At 39.7% G+C, this 16,014-nt stretch overlaps 1 protein-coding gene across 1 annotated transcript in view; it reads left to right on the top strand.

The window, feature by feature from the left end:
• Positions 1-11,811, top strand: part of LOC109526018 (neuronal acetylcholine receptor subunit alpha-7-like) — a 12,351-nt gene extending 540 nt beyond the window's left edge. Inside the window, exons 2-10 of the mRNA XM_019887012.1 lie at positions 2,278-2,417; positions 2,647-2,691; positions 3,333-3,442; positions 4,322-4,401; positions 5,183-5,350; positions 7,375-7,569; positions 8,324-8,410; positions 8,654-8,763; positions 9,870-11,811. Coding sequence (XP_019742571.1) covers positions 2,278-2,417; positions 2,647-2,691; positions 3,333-3,442; positions 4,322-4,401; positions 5,183-5,350; positions 7,375-7,569; positions 8,324-8,410; positions 8,654-8,763; positions 9,870-10,283 — 1,349 coding nt within the window. The 3' untranslated portion in view covers positions 10,284-11,811. The remainder of the gene's footprint in view (positions 1-2,277; positions 2,418-2,646; positions 2,692-3,332; positions 3,443-4,321; positions 4,402-5,182; positions 5,351-7,374; positions 7,570-8,323; positions 8,411-8,653; positions 8,764-9,869) is intronic.
• Positions 11,812-16,014: the final 4,203 nt, after the last annotated feature.

The raw sequence follows: 16,014 nt of genomic DNA, 5'->3' as shown, positions 1-16,014 counted from the left end.
TCTATCTATCTATCTATCTATCTATCTATCTATCTATCTATCTATCTATCTATCTATCTATCTATCTATCTATCTATCTATCTATCTATCTATCTATCTATCTATCTATCTATCTATCTATCTATCTATCTATCTATCTATCTATCTATCTATCTATCTATCTATCTATCTATCTATCTATCTATCTATCTATCTATCTATCTATCTATCTATCTATCTATCTATCTATCTATCTATCTATCTATCTATCTTTGTTATTTTTAGATAGTATGAGAGAGAGAGAGAGTGAGAAAGAGAGAGATATTAAGTGCCCTCAGTCCCTCTCCAACCAGTATACTGGGGAGAATACAATGGTTTGTGAGATATCAGAAAATGATCCATGTTTACTTCATCTGTTTTTTTTAAATGACAACGTATTGTTTTTCCCTCCCTCCATTTATGCCATTTATGCCATCAATAAGCCAGTTAAACCACAAATACAGAATTAGTTTGGATGTCCACTTTTTGTGCCATAGTTGGTTTGGTGAGTGGTTTAGTGAGATTTTTTTTTTTCCAAATGAAATTTATGTAACTTGGCTCAGTAAATTTTGTGAAACACTGGTCCAGGTTGCGCAGTACTTGTGCGCACTGAACTAGTATTTGTTTACACAATTTTCATGGTTCCAAGAATTCATGCATAACTGCAGCGATCAATACAGCTGGATCTCTGAACTCAAACAATCCAAACGTTGTATCACATTCTATTTTCTGGTCGATTTAAGAAGAAAATAAAACAAAACATAGTGCGAAGCTTTGATTGGCATACCAGAGAACAGCATTAGGCTTGTAAATGTAAGTGTAATTTACAGTGGTGTACAATTGCAATACAACGCAATGTAGGATGTTCCTTTCAAAATGGTTCTACACCACACAAACAACAACCCCAAAATTTTGGATTACACCTCTCTGCCTGCATGTGTGAATCTACCTGTTTCTTTTAATAGAGCTTTGTGAATCTCATGATTCTCAGCCTCAAGATTGTGCCAATGTACTTTCTTGATAAAGTGTGTTGTATAAACATAACTTTTAGCTGACTAAAGTTATTGATGCTTGGAATGGGCCTGGTTTCATGAAAACGCATACACTGATAGATCTTTGCACTGTGACACGTATTGATGTCCTCAACAGATTTATTTATTCGTTCTTGTTTACCCAGCAAAGTCCATATTCAAGACCGAATAAATAATGAATGAAAAAGCCTTTTTTAGCCATACTCTCTGTTCCAACAGAACATTTCTTCATCAAACAAGATGAGAATCCTACTACTGGGATGACCAGGCTGCAATGATGCAGAGTGGGCAATATTTAACAAAATATGGAGGTATATACTGATAGTTAGAATAATGTAAAAGTGCATTTAATTTGATTAAGCGCTGCAGGGAGATGCACTCAGAGAAGTAGTTCCTCCTCAAAACCTGGCCCAGTTGGTCAATGCAGAATCCTCCATTGCAGCGCCTCCAACGCTTCAGATGTTGTCCCAATCAGTCAGGGCAGAATCCATTTAGCAACATCCAGTCTGCTCATCGTCACCTATTCCCGTGTCCAACCCCGCAAAAACATGTGTGGCAGGTTAATGGAACACTCTGATCCCAAGTTTTGAGTGTGAGCGCGGATGGTTGTTTGGGAAGTACCCCGCCCACTGCCCGAAGACAGCTGGCATAGGCCCCAGCACGCCCCGCGACCCTTGAGGGTAAGCCGATTAGAAAATGGATGGATGGAAATAACAAAAGGGTAAACAAGGCATACGGAATCATAAAGACGAAATGAATAGGAGTCCAAAGGACCGCACACAAGGTAATGAACCGAAAATAGGAATGGACTCTCAAACGGCAACTGACAGGATCACCAAAAGAAGCAATGACTGAAAGGAAGTAGTGAACTAACTGACGAGACAACAAGGAATGTCTGGACTAGACACAAAGGAGCGAGCTGATTGGTTAACACAAAGGACCAGGATGACGAGAACAAAGTGGAAACAAAGAAGACAAAAGCATACGGGAAGACAAGGCAAATCATGGAACAAAAACAAACGTAATCTAAACAAAACAGAATCATTACAAATGATAGGAAATGTCTGAATTGTTTCACACCAATCATGGTTGCTTGTGAAATAACTTCATATATACAGCATCTTTAAAAATACATATTTACAAAGTGCTTTGTCCAACTGAAATGGGTGGAAATAGCAAATAGTGATAATGGACACTAAAACTGTCTAATTATATACCGTATATATAGTTTCTATTCAAGGGCCAAGTGAAAGCAGACTGTTTGAAGCTCTGTTGCGTGAATACAATAGACTGGAGAGACCAGTCTACAATGAGACTCAGACTCTCAACGTTGAAGTCGGCATCGTCCTGAGGCAGATCATGGATGTGGTGTGTACGTGCGATATTTTGAAGTTGGCACAAGTAGAGATGTCCACATGAATTTTGGTGCCATTTGATCGCGTTTTATGGATGTTTTATATATATATATGTATATATATGTATGTATGTAAGGTAATTGGATTTTGAAGAGATATCAAATGCCAGCCCAGCATGTTTAACTATTAATCTTCAACTCATAGGTGCCACAAACGATCATTTTTTTTTCTTCTTTTCACAGGATGAGAAGAGCCAGGTGTTGACAACCAACATTTGGCTGCAAATGGTAAGCTTTCCTTGCAATAAAAGCATTAGTTTGTTGATAGAAGTAATTTTGGGCAACACAAGCTCACAAATGGCCTATGAAAAATTTCCAATGTCAAATATATGTTTTGTTTTATTTCAAATCAGAAATGTAAAACATTTGAAAAGGTTTATTGCCAAGTATGTTTTAAGTGCCCTTTGTCCACTTTAAATGATGCACCCTGCATTTGGAATACACCACTTTGTAAATCCTGGACCTTTTCTGAAGACTAGTTTACTGTTTTCCCCTCATTCCACCCACAAGAGACAGCAGTGAAACCGTATTTTTTACATCAAGACTGACAAAAATCATCAATATTGTATTAGTTTATTGTGTGACTTCACATTTCCAGCCAAGTCATGTTTGTCTCGAGTGGGAGGGGACTGACACGAAGTCAGTCTTCAGTATATGAATCCTGCAAGCCAGCAGCTTGTAGCAATATGTTTTGAGAAGCTATGGCTCTGAATTTCTCGTACCGATCTTCTGGACTGCATAATTAAAAAATTCCCCACATCTGTGGGTTAACTTAGTTCTTACTGTATATAATCTGCTTTCTCGAATGGCACCCCATGTGTATATGAATTGTGAAAAAATGCTGTATATCCTAATTCTTTGCTACACAGTCCTGGCATGACTATAAATTACAATGGGATGCAGCTCAGTATGAGGGCCTGGACACTCTACGATTTCCTGATAATCTCCTTTGGAAGCCTGATATTCTACTTTATAACAGGTACAACTGGATGCGGATGTGAATGCAGCATGACACATTTTGGCGTAAAGGAGCACTTTAACAATTTTATATTATGTGTAATCGTATGACAGTATGCAAGACATTTAAAATGTCCTATACTGCATGTAGGGGCTACACATGCAACATGTGTTAATCAAGAAACCACCCAATTTTGCTGACAATCTAGATTCAGGTTTTCATTTTTAGTCACGGTGGCAGCAATGGAGCAATCCATCCTCCACAATCATAATGGCACCACTCATGCAAAAGTCAAGTTACTTTCAAATAGCAGTCAATGTACCGTACCGCACCTGTCATTAGTGACAACAATTGTAGCCAAGTTGCACAAAGTACACACATGGAAACAAAGATCTTTCAAGGAGTGCATTTGCAACCACACAATTTTTTGACATTTATTTATTTTTTTTTAACTGCATTCAGAACAGAACTGAAAAAACAAGGCCAAAACAACCAACATACCAGAAAAATTGAATTAGCTAATTATGCCAACTGAAAAGAAATACACTATTTTGACACCTGTTTTCGAAAGTACGACCCCAAAGCACACAAGCAAGACAGCGATCAAACAAGACTTATATTAAGTCAAGGAAAAAGTATTTGTACTGTGTTACTACCCTCCACTGTAAAACACCTGATTTTTTTTTTCTAAATTTCTGCCAAGGTGTCCTCACAATTCCATTTAATAACAGGGTGCTGACATTTTACATAGTCATCATTCAAATAATCAGTACGGTGCATGCTCACAACCGGTGCTTTTGAATGATAAAAGTGTTTTTACAGGTCCAGTCAAAAATGGCTTTGAAAGGTGTGTCAAAATGTCGAACAAGCAGCACTTCTGTTATTCTATGTCATCCACAGTGCCGACCAAAAATTTGATCCCACCTTCAATTCCAAAATTGTGGTTAGCTCCTCTGGCAAATGCTTGCATATCCCTCCAGGTAAGAAAAATTGTAGTCCACCCTCGCGCTTGCACAAAAGCATTATTGAACGCATTCATTTTGCCTTATTAGGCCTTCAGAAACTCAAGTGTCCCGTTATGTTTGTCAATTTTGAAGTACAAGTCCATTAGTGCGACAGAAGCTGTAGTCGTTGATTACTCCCTTCACTGTTAAACGCTTCACCCCCTTTTCACCCTTCAAGAAAAAGATCCGTCCTATCCTCTTGCCTCATCATTTGAATTAATTCCAGCACAAATAGCTCTTTCAATGTGTTTCTTCTGCATTGATTGCCTTTGTCTGAAGCAAATTGCCTCTCAACCATCACTTTCTCAATGCTATGCATTTCATCAGATTGTCATTTAGTCACATGTTGCACTTTTTTTTGGTTTGTTTTTTTTTTTGATTGAGAAATCTTTGATTTTGTCTGTCATTACGAAGTCCTTCACTCGCCCATTTGTCTTCTTTCATCCATTCAGTGCCCCATCGACCTCATGATTAACAATGCAATGGAAAGACCTTGTGTTCAGCTACATTCTCACGTTTTTTTTTTGTATATGGATTTGAGTTTGGATGGCACTTGCCTCCTGAATGATTACTGTCTGCATTGACCATATTATTATTTCCTCTCAATACATGAACTCCTGATGTTGATTTCCTGCTGCTTTTTTTGAGGTTGTCTCATTACTTAAAGCGTGTCACTGTTTCCTTTAGAGTAGATGAATATGATATCACCCTACTATGTGTCTTCTTAATTCCTTATTCGAATTTATTTCCCTGTCAGGGATATTTAAGAGCACCTGCCGAATTGATACCCGCTGGTTCCCCTTTGACATCCAGAAATGTGACCTCAAGTTTGGCTCCTGGACTTATGGGGGCTTGTCTTTAGACTTATCACTGATCGAGGCAGACATCAGTGAATATGTTCCTAATGGAGAGTGGGACCTTGTTGGTAAGAATAATTTGACATTGTGCATCACAACCATGGATTCTCATACATAAAGTTGGGGAAAGGGTAGAGCGGAAGGCACTGAAGTCAGATTTGAAGATAACTTTCAGGAGCTCTTATGCCTACGTCATGTTCTCGTGTGAATCATCTGAATATTGAAACTCAAAGCAGCAAAGTTAGAGCAATTACCGATTGAATTGTAATTGAAATGTAGCAGTCGACAGTGAGCGGCAACCATGGCGGATAAACATAAAACAACAACACACAGAAACACCAAACTAAGGTACTATAGATAGACAGAGTCACTAGTAGGTCGTTGCTAAGAACTAAAGAACAACCAACTCTTACACAAGTAACAACTACACAAGTTAAGAGCAAGATAACAAGAACAACAAATGATACTAAATTTAAACGACACATGTTTAGAAAGACGGAATTACAAAAATCACCACAGTCGGAATCTAAACTATATTAGTTTAGAAAGAACACTAAAGCAAGGTGAACAGCAAAATACCGAGAAAAAGCAAGTCGTGTTTTAAAAAAAACAAAATTCAGACTTCAATATTATCCCTGCTTAAAATATCTTGATCATGATACTGAAGTGATACCATGGCAAAAACTTGAAACATCAGTAAAAAGCAGTGGAATAATAGCTCCTAGCCCAACAACTTCGAGTTATTTTAATTTGTATTCATTTAAAAAAAATATACGATAAAGATTCTAATTACAATACTTTTGATGTGATACAAAAATACATTCTGAACATTTGGACTGATATTTCACATTTTTTTTCAATGCCTAGTTTTCACTTGAACCCATTGTAATATCGTTATCCAGAGATGGGCACTTTACCCTATTTTGCCGGTCCGTTCTCTGTCCGTGACCTGGGTACCCTTCTGTCGTTGTCCCTCCGCCCTTATATAATCATTGTCCGTCCTCATCCTTTTAAAGCACTTTTGTCGCAGTTCCCCTCCCAATAAAAAAAAATAAAAATAAAGGGTCTGTGCATGAGCCATGAGTTGGGGGCAATTAATGGCCTACAGACAAAAGACACTTTGCTCCATACATTCTGATAACGCTGTTGATCCCATCTTGAAAGGCGCTTTTTGTGGCAACCTAAGTATATCATATATGAACATTTACATAACATATACAAAGACACCTTCTTGAGTACGTCAACGCCGCAGCTATATTGGATGTGGCATAGTGAAACAAATTGTGAAGATGCCTCCTCCTTGGAGATGTGTCATCAAGAAAAAAAAACTCACTTGTATTGGATGTGGCATAGTGAAACAAATTGTGAAGATTCCTCCTCTTTGGAGATGTGTCATCAAGAAAAAAACAAACTCAATTAATACGAAATTATTGCTTTTGCTCACCAAAATTCATGTTGACATCTTGACATATTCTGACATCAACCTCTGAAAATAGAATGATCTCCCAAGTATTTGGCGGTGTTTTCCTCTTCATAGATGCGGGCACCAAGTGACATACAACACAGCCAGCTTTCTTAACTGGGTGGATTGATCATTAGTGAAATGGGTGTCTGTAGGTACTTTGTTATGTTGTCTTACTGTACACTAGGTGGCAGTGTTGATATAAAAATATTGTTGGGATGAAAAAGGTGTGCTGTTAAGAAAACACAGCATTTGGCAACACTCTGGCCTTGTTATTTTGCCTCCCGGCACCCAATACTTAAAGGGACAATAAAAGGGACAGACAAAACCCACTTCCGTCCTTGCTTAGTCTGTCCTTTTTAAAACACTTCTCATCCTCCGTCCCAAAAAATGGTCGTCCTTCTGGGATGGACGGACGGACCGTTGCATCCTCGGGATGGAATGCCCATCTCTATTGTTATCATGTCGTTATCGAGGTATCTGTCATGGATATCGAGATATAAAATTTTGTCCATGTCACCCAGAACTAGAGGGATGGATGGATACTGTAAAACAATCTTTTTTTTTTGCATGAACTGTTTCCAGATTTTCCATGAGCACAACTCAATTATGTTTCATTTTGCCTCACAGTGGTTTCAGGAAAGAAGAATAACCGCATTTATGAGTGCTGTACGGAACCCTATCCTGATGTCACGTACACCATAGTGATGCGCAGACGGACTCTCTTCTATGTACTCAATCTGCTCATCCCCTGTATCCTGATCTCCATTTTGGCCCTTTTTGTCTTCCTGCTGCCTGCTGACTCAGGGGAGAAGATATCGTTGGGTAGAGTTATTCGCTTTAATTTTGTTAAAATTTTATGTACCCGACAATTGTGATTGCTCTGGAATTTAAATTTGTATTGATAGCCTTTTCTTCCCTTCATTCAGATGGGAACCAAATAACATCCTAATAAAAACGGGTCTATTTATCATCAGGGTTCAAATTTACCTCCAAATTAAGTGATTGCTTGTAATGCAAGGCCGTTCGTTCATGTAAGGTTCATGCTAGCTAGAGTTTCACTTAATAAGTTTGACTAGTTGTGAAATAAGCAAGTGATGATGCTGACAAAGTAATATTCGTCTCCCGCAACCAAATTTCTCACAATAACACACACACACACACACACACACACACGCACGCGCACACGCACACGCACACACACACATCACTGGCGTCCCGGGCGAAACCTCTTATGGCAAAATTTATTTTTAAAAACTCGATAATGTTAGTTAGTCCACACAAGTGCGCTATTTTTTCAAATTACTGACAAATCTCAAGTGTTAAAAAGCGTCTGCTCTGTGTAACGATGCAATGTTTACCATTCAACAAACATGAGATTTTTGGGGTCTCACGAAACTAATCTTTCTTTCAATTACACTAACAGTTACTTCATCAAAACAATATGTATTGTTTGTATGTAAGACACACACACACACACACACACACACACATCAAACAACATGTATTGTTTGTATGTAAGGTGAAAAGGCTTTGCAGGTTTGGTTTTGAAACACTAACTGAGATTTGGTATTTTCAGGAATCACAGTCCTACTCTCCCTAATCGTCTTCATGCTGCTACTTGCAGAAATTATGCCGGCCACTTCAGACTCTGCCCCTCTAATAGGTAAGCGAGGAATTTTAGAATCTGTCTGTAAATGTTTCAATTAAATTAAGAAGCCCCCCAAGATGCTGGCCAGGTATTTGCATCGCTCTTTCATATCTGCACTTGAACTACAATTTGCTTGAGCCCTGAATCAGAGGAGACAGGCTCCAGTTTACACCACACTGATCAGGAGAAGTGGTATACTATATCCGATGGATGAATTAATTGACCAATAATATTTTCCACTATCCTTTCACTTTCTAGTTCAGTACTTTGTCATCACCATGGGCATTGTTGCGCTCTCTGTGATTCTCACGGTTGTGGTCCTACAAGTTCACCATCGTGACCCTAACGCAGTAAGGATGCCAAAGTGGGTGAGTGTCCATTTCGTTGTATGAGAGAAAATCATCCTCACCATTAATGTTTGTTCAGCTTAATAACCTTTATGTTGTACTGGTTTATTTCTTGCTGAATCAAAATCCAATCCTAAAACTTGTATTGTATTGGCAGACACGTGCAGGTAGTTCCTGTAAACTTTTGGCAAGCCAACACACTACATCTGTTGGGAACTTTGTAGCTGCTCTCGCCAGGGTGAAATGCAACATACAGTATAGAGATGAGTGAGAAGATACACTGTGGGACTCTGTAATGGTGTGATGTGAGAACAAGTGGCATGAAATGTTGATCGACATACAATCAAGTCTCATTATTGATACGCAACATGGTGGCAGTGGTTTGCAAATATGTTTGAACATATACGAACACACTTAATTCATTTAGCACAATTTAAAACAGCACAAGGAGGAAATTAAGCTAGAAGGGCTTGTCCAAGATTCAACTCCCATTCACAAAAGGATCTCAAATATAAGTTTCTGGATGAACAGTGCAAGTGAAAAGACAAAATAAAATAAATATCAACAAAAACAGGCATTACAACACGCACATAAATGTAGACTTGAGATTTAAATTTACATTCATTACAATGAAAATGGAGGGGAAGAAATACGATAAATTTACTCAGAATTTAGGCACCTCAGTGGTTGACTGGTTAGCACGTCGGCCTCACAGTGCAGAGCTGCAGGGTTTGATTTCAGCTCCGACCTTCCTGTGTGGAGTTTGCATGTTCTCCCCGCACCTGCGTGGGTTTTCTCCGGGTACTCCGGTTTCCTCCCACATTCCAAAAACATGTGGGGCAGGTTAATCAAACACCCATAATTGTCCCTCGGTGTGAGAGTGAGCGCGGATGGTTGTTCGTCGATGTGTGCCTTGCGACTGGCTGGCAACTGGTTCAGGGTGTCCCCTGCCTAATGCTTGAAGACAGCTGGGATAGTCTCCAGCACGCCCCGCAACCCTTGTGAGGATAGGTTACCGAAAGAGCTGCTTAGTGATTTGGTGACATCCCTCATGGGATAACTCAGCTATGCATTTCATATGAACAATATTAATGAGTCATATCTCTTTTTGTTGCTTGATTCCAAAGATCCGTGTGGGCCTCCTTGAATGGTGTGCCTGGTTTCTGCGCATGAAGCGTCCAGGTGAGGACAAAACACAGAGCAGTCCGTCCAGCGTGGATGTCAAAGCCAAAATGGAGAGTGGTCACTCGGCCTCACCAGAGTCTGGTGAGGGAGAGCTTCTCCTCAACAAATATCCGAGCCCCACAGTCAGCAGCAGTGAATCAGAGCTCGCCAACATCCTTGATGAAGTGCGCTATATTGCTAAACGTTTCCGTGACCAGCAACAGGTGGAGACCATGCGCAGTGATTGGAAATTTGCTGCTGCTGTGATCGATCGTCTTTGTTTCGTGATTTTCTTGACATTCATTGTCCTCTGCACCTTCGGGTTTCTTATGTCAACACCAAACTTTACTGAGGATGTTTCCAATGTGCTCTCTTGAGAATGTGGTACAAAAATAAATACCACAGTGAAAGCAAAAATTCACATCATTTATCTATCTTTTTTTAAGCACGTGGTCATCTAGAAACAGTCAGTCTGGTGGATCACTATATATTGTATGTTAGTTATCCATATACTGCCAGGGTATGCCTAGTATTTGAATGTACAGTGCCTTGCAAAAGGTGTCAGTCCCTTGACTTTTTACCATTATTGTGACATTACAACCATTAATTCAAACAAGTTCTTTATTGGAACTTTATTTGATGAATCTGCACAAATGAACGTGTGCTGGTTATTTTATCTTAATGCTTGCTATAATCCCATCAATTAGCAGAAGACTGTATATCCTCAGTTAGATTATTTAATCACGCCTAGAAGCTCGACGATATGAGGCCGCTCTACCGCACAGTTGTCGGTTCAAAATGATACCTGTTCTTATTTTGTTTTTGGCCACACCCATGCAGGAGAGCAGCAAAACTTCACAAATGAATGCATATGCCCCAAATCTGATTTAAACTATTTGAAGAGTGTATACAACTCTAAGTATGCGATGCGTCTGCAGTATGAACGCTCATTCGTTCACATTCGACCTCGACATGATTGAAAGCCCAAATTTTCAACTCTCGTTGGAGTGGTTTATAGCTAAGTGTGAAGCGGTTGGGATGAGAACCAGCCTCTGCAATTCTAAAACCATAATACTCAATCGGAAAAGGGTGAAGTGCTCATCGATAAGATCCTGCCCTACTTGGTGAAGTTTAAGTATCTTGCAGGCAGGTTAGCACAGTGTATGCAGTGATGCGGACTTTGCATTGGTCTTTTGTGGTGAAGGAAGGAGCGCAACTGAAAGTGGAAACTCTACCTGGGGCTGACATTCCCATAACACAGATGACGCACCGCGTGCCGGGCCCCTATGGGAATGGTCTTTGTAAGTGGCAGGTGGGCTTTCACTTGTACAGCGCTTTTCTACCTTAGGTATTCAATGTCGTGGGATTTTGGCCTATTTTGTACTTTCTGAAAGTCTTGCAAAGTTTTCTTTTGGGAAATCAGAGTATCAGTGACAGGCCATTTTCGGAAGGTGTGGCTGAATCCCATAGGCTCAAAGGCGCATTACGGTTTGGCTTGCAGTCTGCCACAGATGTCAGTACATTCCTTCCTCCTGGACTGCGATATTGTGATGGGTTCCTCATGTTTCTGATGTGGGTCTGAGGATGGCTCGACACTCACAATCTGATAGATAGGACAGTTGCCTGAAAATTCCAAGCTGTGTCTGTCATTTGTCTCACTGCAGCATTTTATAATATGGATGGTGCTGGTCAGGGGGACAGAGGGTTGCATGTTCTAGGCCAGGCCATTGAATAAAAGATGGAAATGAGGACTATTTCTGGGAAGAGCCCAGTGTGACCGCCAATCACTGCCGAACAAAATACAGAGCAGTGAACTTAAGGAGTGCACGTGCAACCACAATTTTTGTTTGGTTTGTTTTTCAACTGAATTGCGCAGGTACGTATTCTCATATTTCCTTGAAAAAACGTCAGAGGTGGCAGAGGACTTTAGTGGAAGAAAATGTTACTCAGTGTCGTCCACAGTGCAGCAGAAAGTTTTGGTACGACCTTCGATGACAAATATTTCTTTCCACTTCAACTTCTTTTCTTTCTACTTATTCTCTGCCCTCTTCATACAAAAGCACTGTGCTCTGTCACTAAATTCCTTCTGTATTGATTGCCTTTGTTGGAAGGAAATTGCGTCTCAACTGTCTTCCACGTGAACGTTCACTGAATACTGTTATCGCATCACAACATCTATAATAATCATTTAGTCATAGGTTATTTGTCCTCCTTCTATTTCGACTTATTCAGCAACCTCATGATGAACAATGCATGGCAAGACCACTTTCTCACATTTTTTTAATATAGATTGGAGTTTGGACGGTGCTCAATAATTACTGTGTAACCATTTTCACTATATTATTATTATTATCATTCGCTCTTAGTACTTAACTCCAAAAGTTGTCAGATAACCTCTTGCTTTTAAGTCGCTCATTTCAAATGTCCCACTGCTATCTTTATCCAAGAAAATAAACATTGTTTTTTTTTCTCACAACAATGTGTCTCCTTTGTTTTTTCCTATTCCCGACATTTATTTCCTTGTCAGTGATGTTAAGCAGCACCTGCGATATCGATCTCCGCTGGTTCCCCTTCAACAGCCAAAAATGTGACCTCATGCTTTGCTCCTGGACTTAAAGGGGCCGGTCTTTGATTTAACCGTGAGAAAGGCAGACATCAGTGAATATCTTCCTCATGGAGAGTGAGACCTTGTTGGTGAGAATAATATGATATTGTGCATCACAAAAACAGATTCTAACACATAATAGATTTACTGGTGAGGGAGAGGGTGGAGGAGAAGTCACTGAACTCAGATTTGAAGATACTTTCAGAAGATGTGGTGCTTACATCTAACTCAAGAAACACTTTCTGCAGTTTGGAAACATGCCCTCAACTTTGTCTAGTGTCATGGATTATTTTTTAGATCAAATATCACAATTTCCTGTGTGATTTTAGTGCCGATCAACGATGAACAATGTTGTGCAAGTGACTTCCAAAATGTAAGATGTTACATATGACTAATTACTTGCACGAGGCCAGGTGATCGACTGGTTAGCACGTCAGCCTCACAATGCAGAGGTGCAGGGTTCGATTCTGGCTCCGGGCTTCCTGTGTGGAGTTTGCATGTTCTCCCCGTGCCTGTGTGGGTTTTCTCCAGGTACTCCGGTTTCCTTCCACATTCCAAAAACGTGTGGCGGGTTAATGGAACTTTCGAAATGGTCATTGGGTGTGATTGTGAGTGCGAATGGTTGTTCGTCTATGTGTGCCCTGCGATTAGCTTGCAACCAGTTCAGTGTGTACTCCATCTACTGACCAAAGACAGCTGGGATAAAAAAAATTGCAATACAGTGATCCCTCGCTACTTCGCGGTTCGTTTATCGCGGGTTCAGTGCATCGCGGATTTTTTTCAAAAATATAAAAAATATATATATTTTTTATTTATTCAGTTTTTTAAATATACATGGAATACAGTACTGTATATGTTGCTCGATGTGACTCGCTGTTGTTTTGCAGCTTCTCGCGGACAAAAAAAAAAAAACTTTTTTTTTTTTACCTGTTTATGTTAATTGGTCGCTACGTCGCGGATTTTTTCGTTTATCACGGGTGGTTTTGGTCTCCATTAACCGTGATAAACGAGGGATTACTGTACAATAAATACATTATTTGTCTGGTCTTTTCTGTCTCGTGGATGCTTAATACATGTTTTGGAATGCGGAAGGAAGCCCTAGCATCCAGAATTCAATTCCAACCTTAAGAACTCCGAGGCAGACATGCGAGCCACTTGTGCACTATGTTGAAGCGATAGCTTGGATGGATGGATGTACGGGTGGGTGGGTGCTATGATAGATAGATAGATGTTGAGAGGAAAGAAATTTCATTTGTGCTGTATGTTACAGATACAGCACATTTGACAATAAAGTTGTATTCAATTCAATTCAATAGATAGATAGATAGATAGATAGATAGATAGAATGTCATTCCACGAGGTAAATTCGTTTTTCTATCTTCATGAAGTTTTTCAAACCTTTCCACGTAACCAGTGTTTGTGTGAAAGGTAAAAAAAGAGACATGCACTAATTCGTAATAGTTGATTTGATGACTATGATACGTGACATCAACCGTGAAAAAAAACATGATATCAGATGATGGTGGTAATATGGTGTTTAAATCGTAAAGATGTGGGGTATTTGTGACGGGAATTAGTGAAATATTTACTTCCAAGGTGCGAGCGTCAGGTTAGCTCCCCCACAAGTAAGCAGTAGTCATGATGATTTTGACAGTTCACACATATCTTTGATAATGTTACCGGAATTTAAAATGATTAGGCCCGCCAGTGAATATGATACAAAACAGTCACCATCCGTTCCTTTTGAACCATGGTTCGAAACTGACCGCTTTTAGACCAAATGTATCTGTGATCTTTGCTTGCTTGCTGACCAACAAAAAATTACCAGGAATGAGCAACAGCGATCTACTGAGATAGATTGTGACCAATTATCTTTACTGTGGGAATGGATGTTTGGCCAACAACCGCGAGTTTGAAAGTTGGTGAAGACTCAACTGCTAGTGTCTCTTTCCCCACATAAAAAAAACCCAACATAATCCTACAAATTAATCAAATTTCAGTTTCAATTTAAATTAATGTACCTGTAATTTTATTCTGTGTATTTGTCTTCTAACTAGAGTTACACTTTTTGTAGCCTGAGTATGTAATGCTCATATAACATATGTATAAATAAATAAATAAATAATAACAAATAAATAATAATAAATAAAATGAATAACATGTATTCTGTTACTCCCCAAGCCTGCCAAATCCTGGATGTCGTGTAAGTAATCCTTATCCTGCTGTGCCATAGCAAACCTTTACATGTACAGTATACCCTTTTTACTTTATCAGCCTTTGCCTTTTGTATTACAATGGTAAAATAAAAAAAAAAAGTTGTTCTCTACTACACAGATGTTTTTTTATTGAAGCAAAAAAATATGGTGTGATTGTCATAGAAGAAACAAATTGCCGCAAAGAAGAGGAAATGTGCAGAATAAAGAGTTATTTTGAGAACTTTGATTCATCAGTGCCCTATTCACAAACTGCATCCGTGCATTTCAGCACAAGACTCCACGCTTTGCTTTCTTGCCACAGGTACATATAATAAATCCAAGTAAATATTATTGTAAAATACAAAATTATTTGTAATTCGTGTAATTTTGAGAACCACACTTACACTGTTTGTGGTGCGTCTACTCTTGCTTTTACTGACAACCGCTATAGGCAAGGTTTATATCAAGTCTTGAGCTGTTCCACGTCTAAAGTAGAAACTATTACAGTGGTTCTGTCTATTGGATGCAATAAATAAGATGTCGTTTGGGGGATTAGTCCCTTCCTTTGAATTTGAGGCGGTATTATTTTCACTCAAAAACCCAGCCACTAGGGAGCAGTGCCCTCCCCTGGGGGTACACTGTTCCCCAGTGCCGGTCCCAAGCCCGGAAAAATGGGGAGGGTTGCGTCAGGAATGGCATCCGGCGTAAAACTTTTGCCAAAACGAACATGCGAGTTGATAAAACGATTTCCATACTGGATCGGTCGGGGCCCAGGATAAAAACGACTGCCAACAGTGCTGTTCACCTACAGGGTACTGCTGGAAATTGGACTACTGTTGGTCAAAGAAGAAGACAAAGAAGAGGAGGACGATTGGTACAGAGAAAGAGGGAAAGGAGGAAGGTTAGAAGTATTGGTCTGAGGTTAGGAACTCTGAATGTAGGTACAATGACAGGGAAAGGCAGAGAACTAGCTGACATGATGGAGAGGAGGAGAGTAGATATTCTGTGTGTTCAGGAGACAAGGTGGAAGGGCAGCAAGGCTAGAAACATTGGAGGAGGCTACAAGCTGTTCTACCATGGTGTAGATGGGAAGAGGAATGGAGTAGGGGTGATTATAAAGGAAAAATATGCTAGACATGTAGTAGAAGTAAAACGAGAGTCAGACAGGTTGATGTGCGTGAAGGTAGAGATAGAAGGTGTGATGATGAATGTAGTCAGTGGGTATGCCCCACAGGTGGGCTGTGAGTTAGAAGAAAAGGAAAAGTTCTGGAATGAGATGGATAGAGTGACAGAGAGCATTCCCAGGGG

The sequence above is a fragment of the Hippocampus comes genome, unplaced genomic scaffold (assembly GCF_001891065.2).
Source record: "Hippocampus comes isolate QL1 unplaced genomic scaffold, H_comes_QL1_v1.1 scaffold261, whole genome shotgun sequence".
Classification (NCBI taxonomy): domain Eukaryota; kingdom Metazoa; phylum Chordata; class Actinopteri; order Syngnathiformes; family Syngnathidae; genus Hippocampus; species Hippocampus comes.
This window is presented reverse-complemented; position numbering and strand designations above follow the sequence as displayed.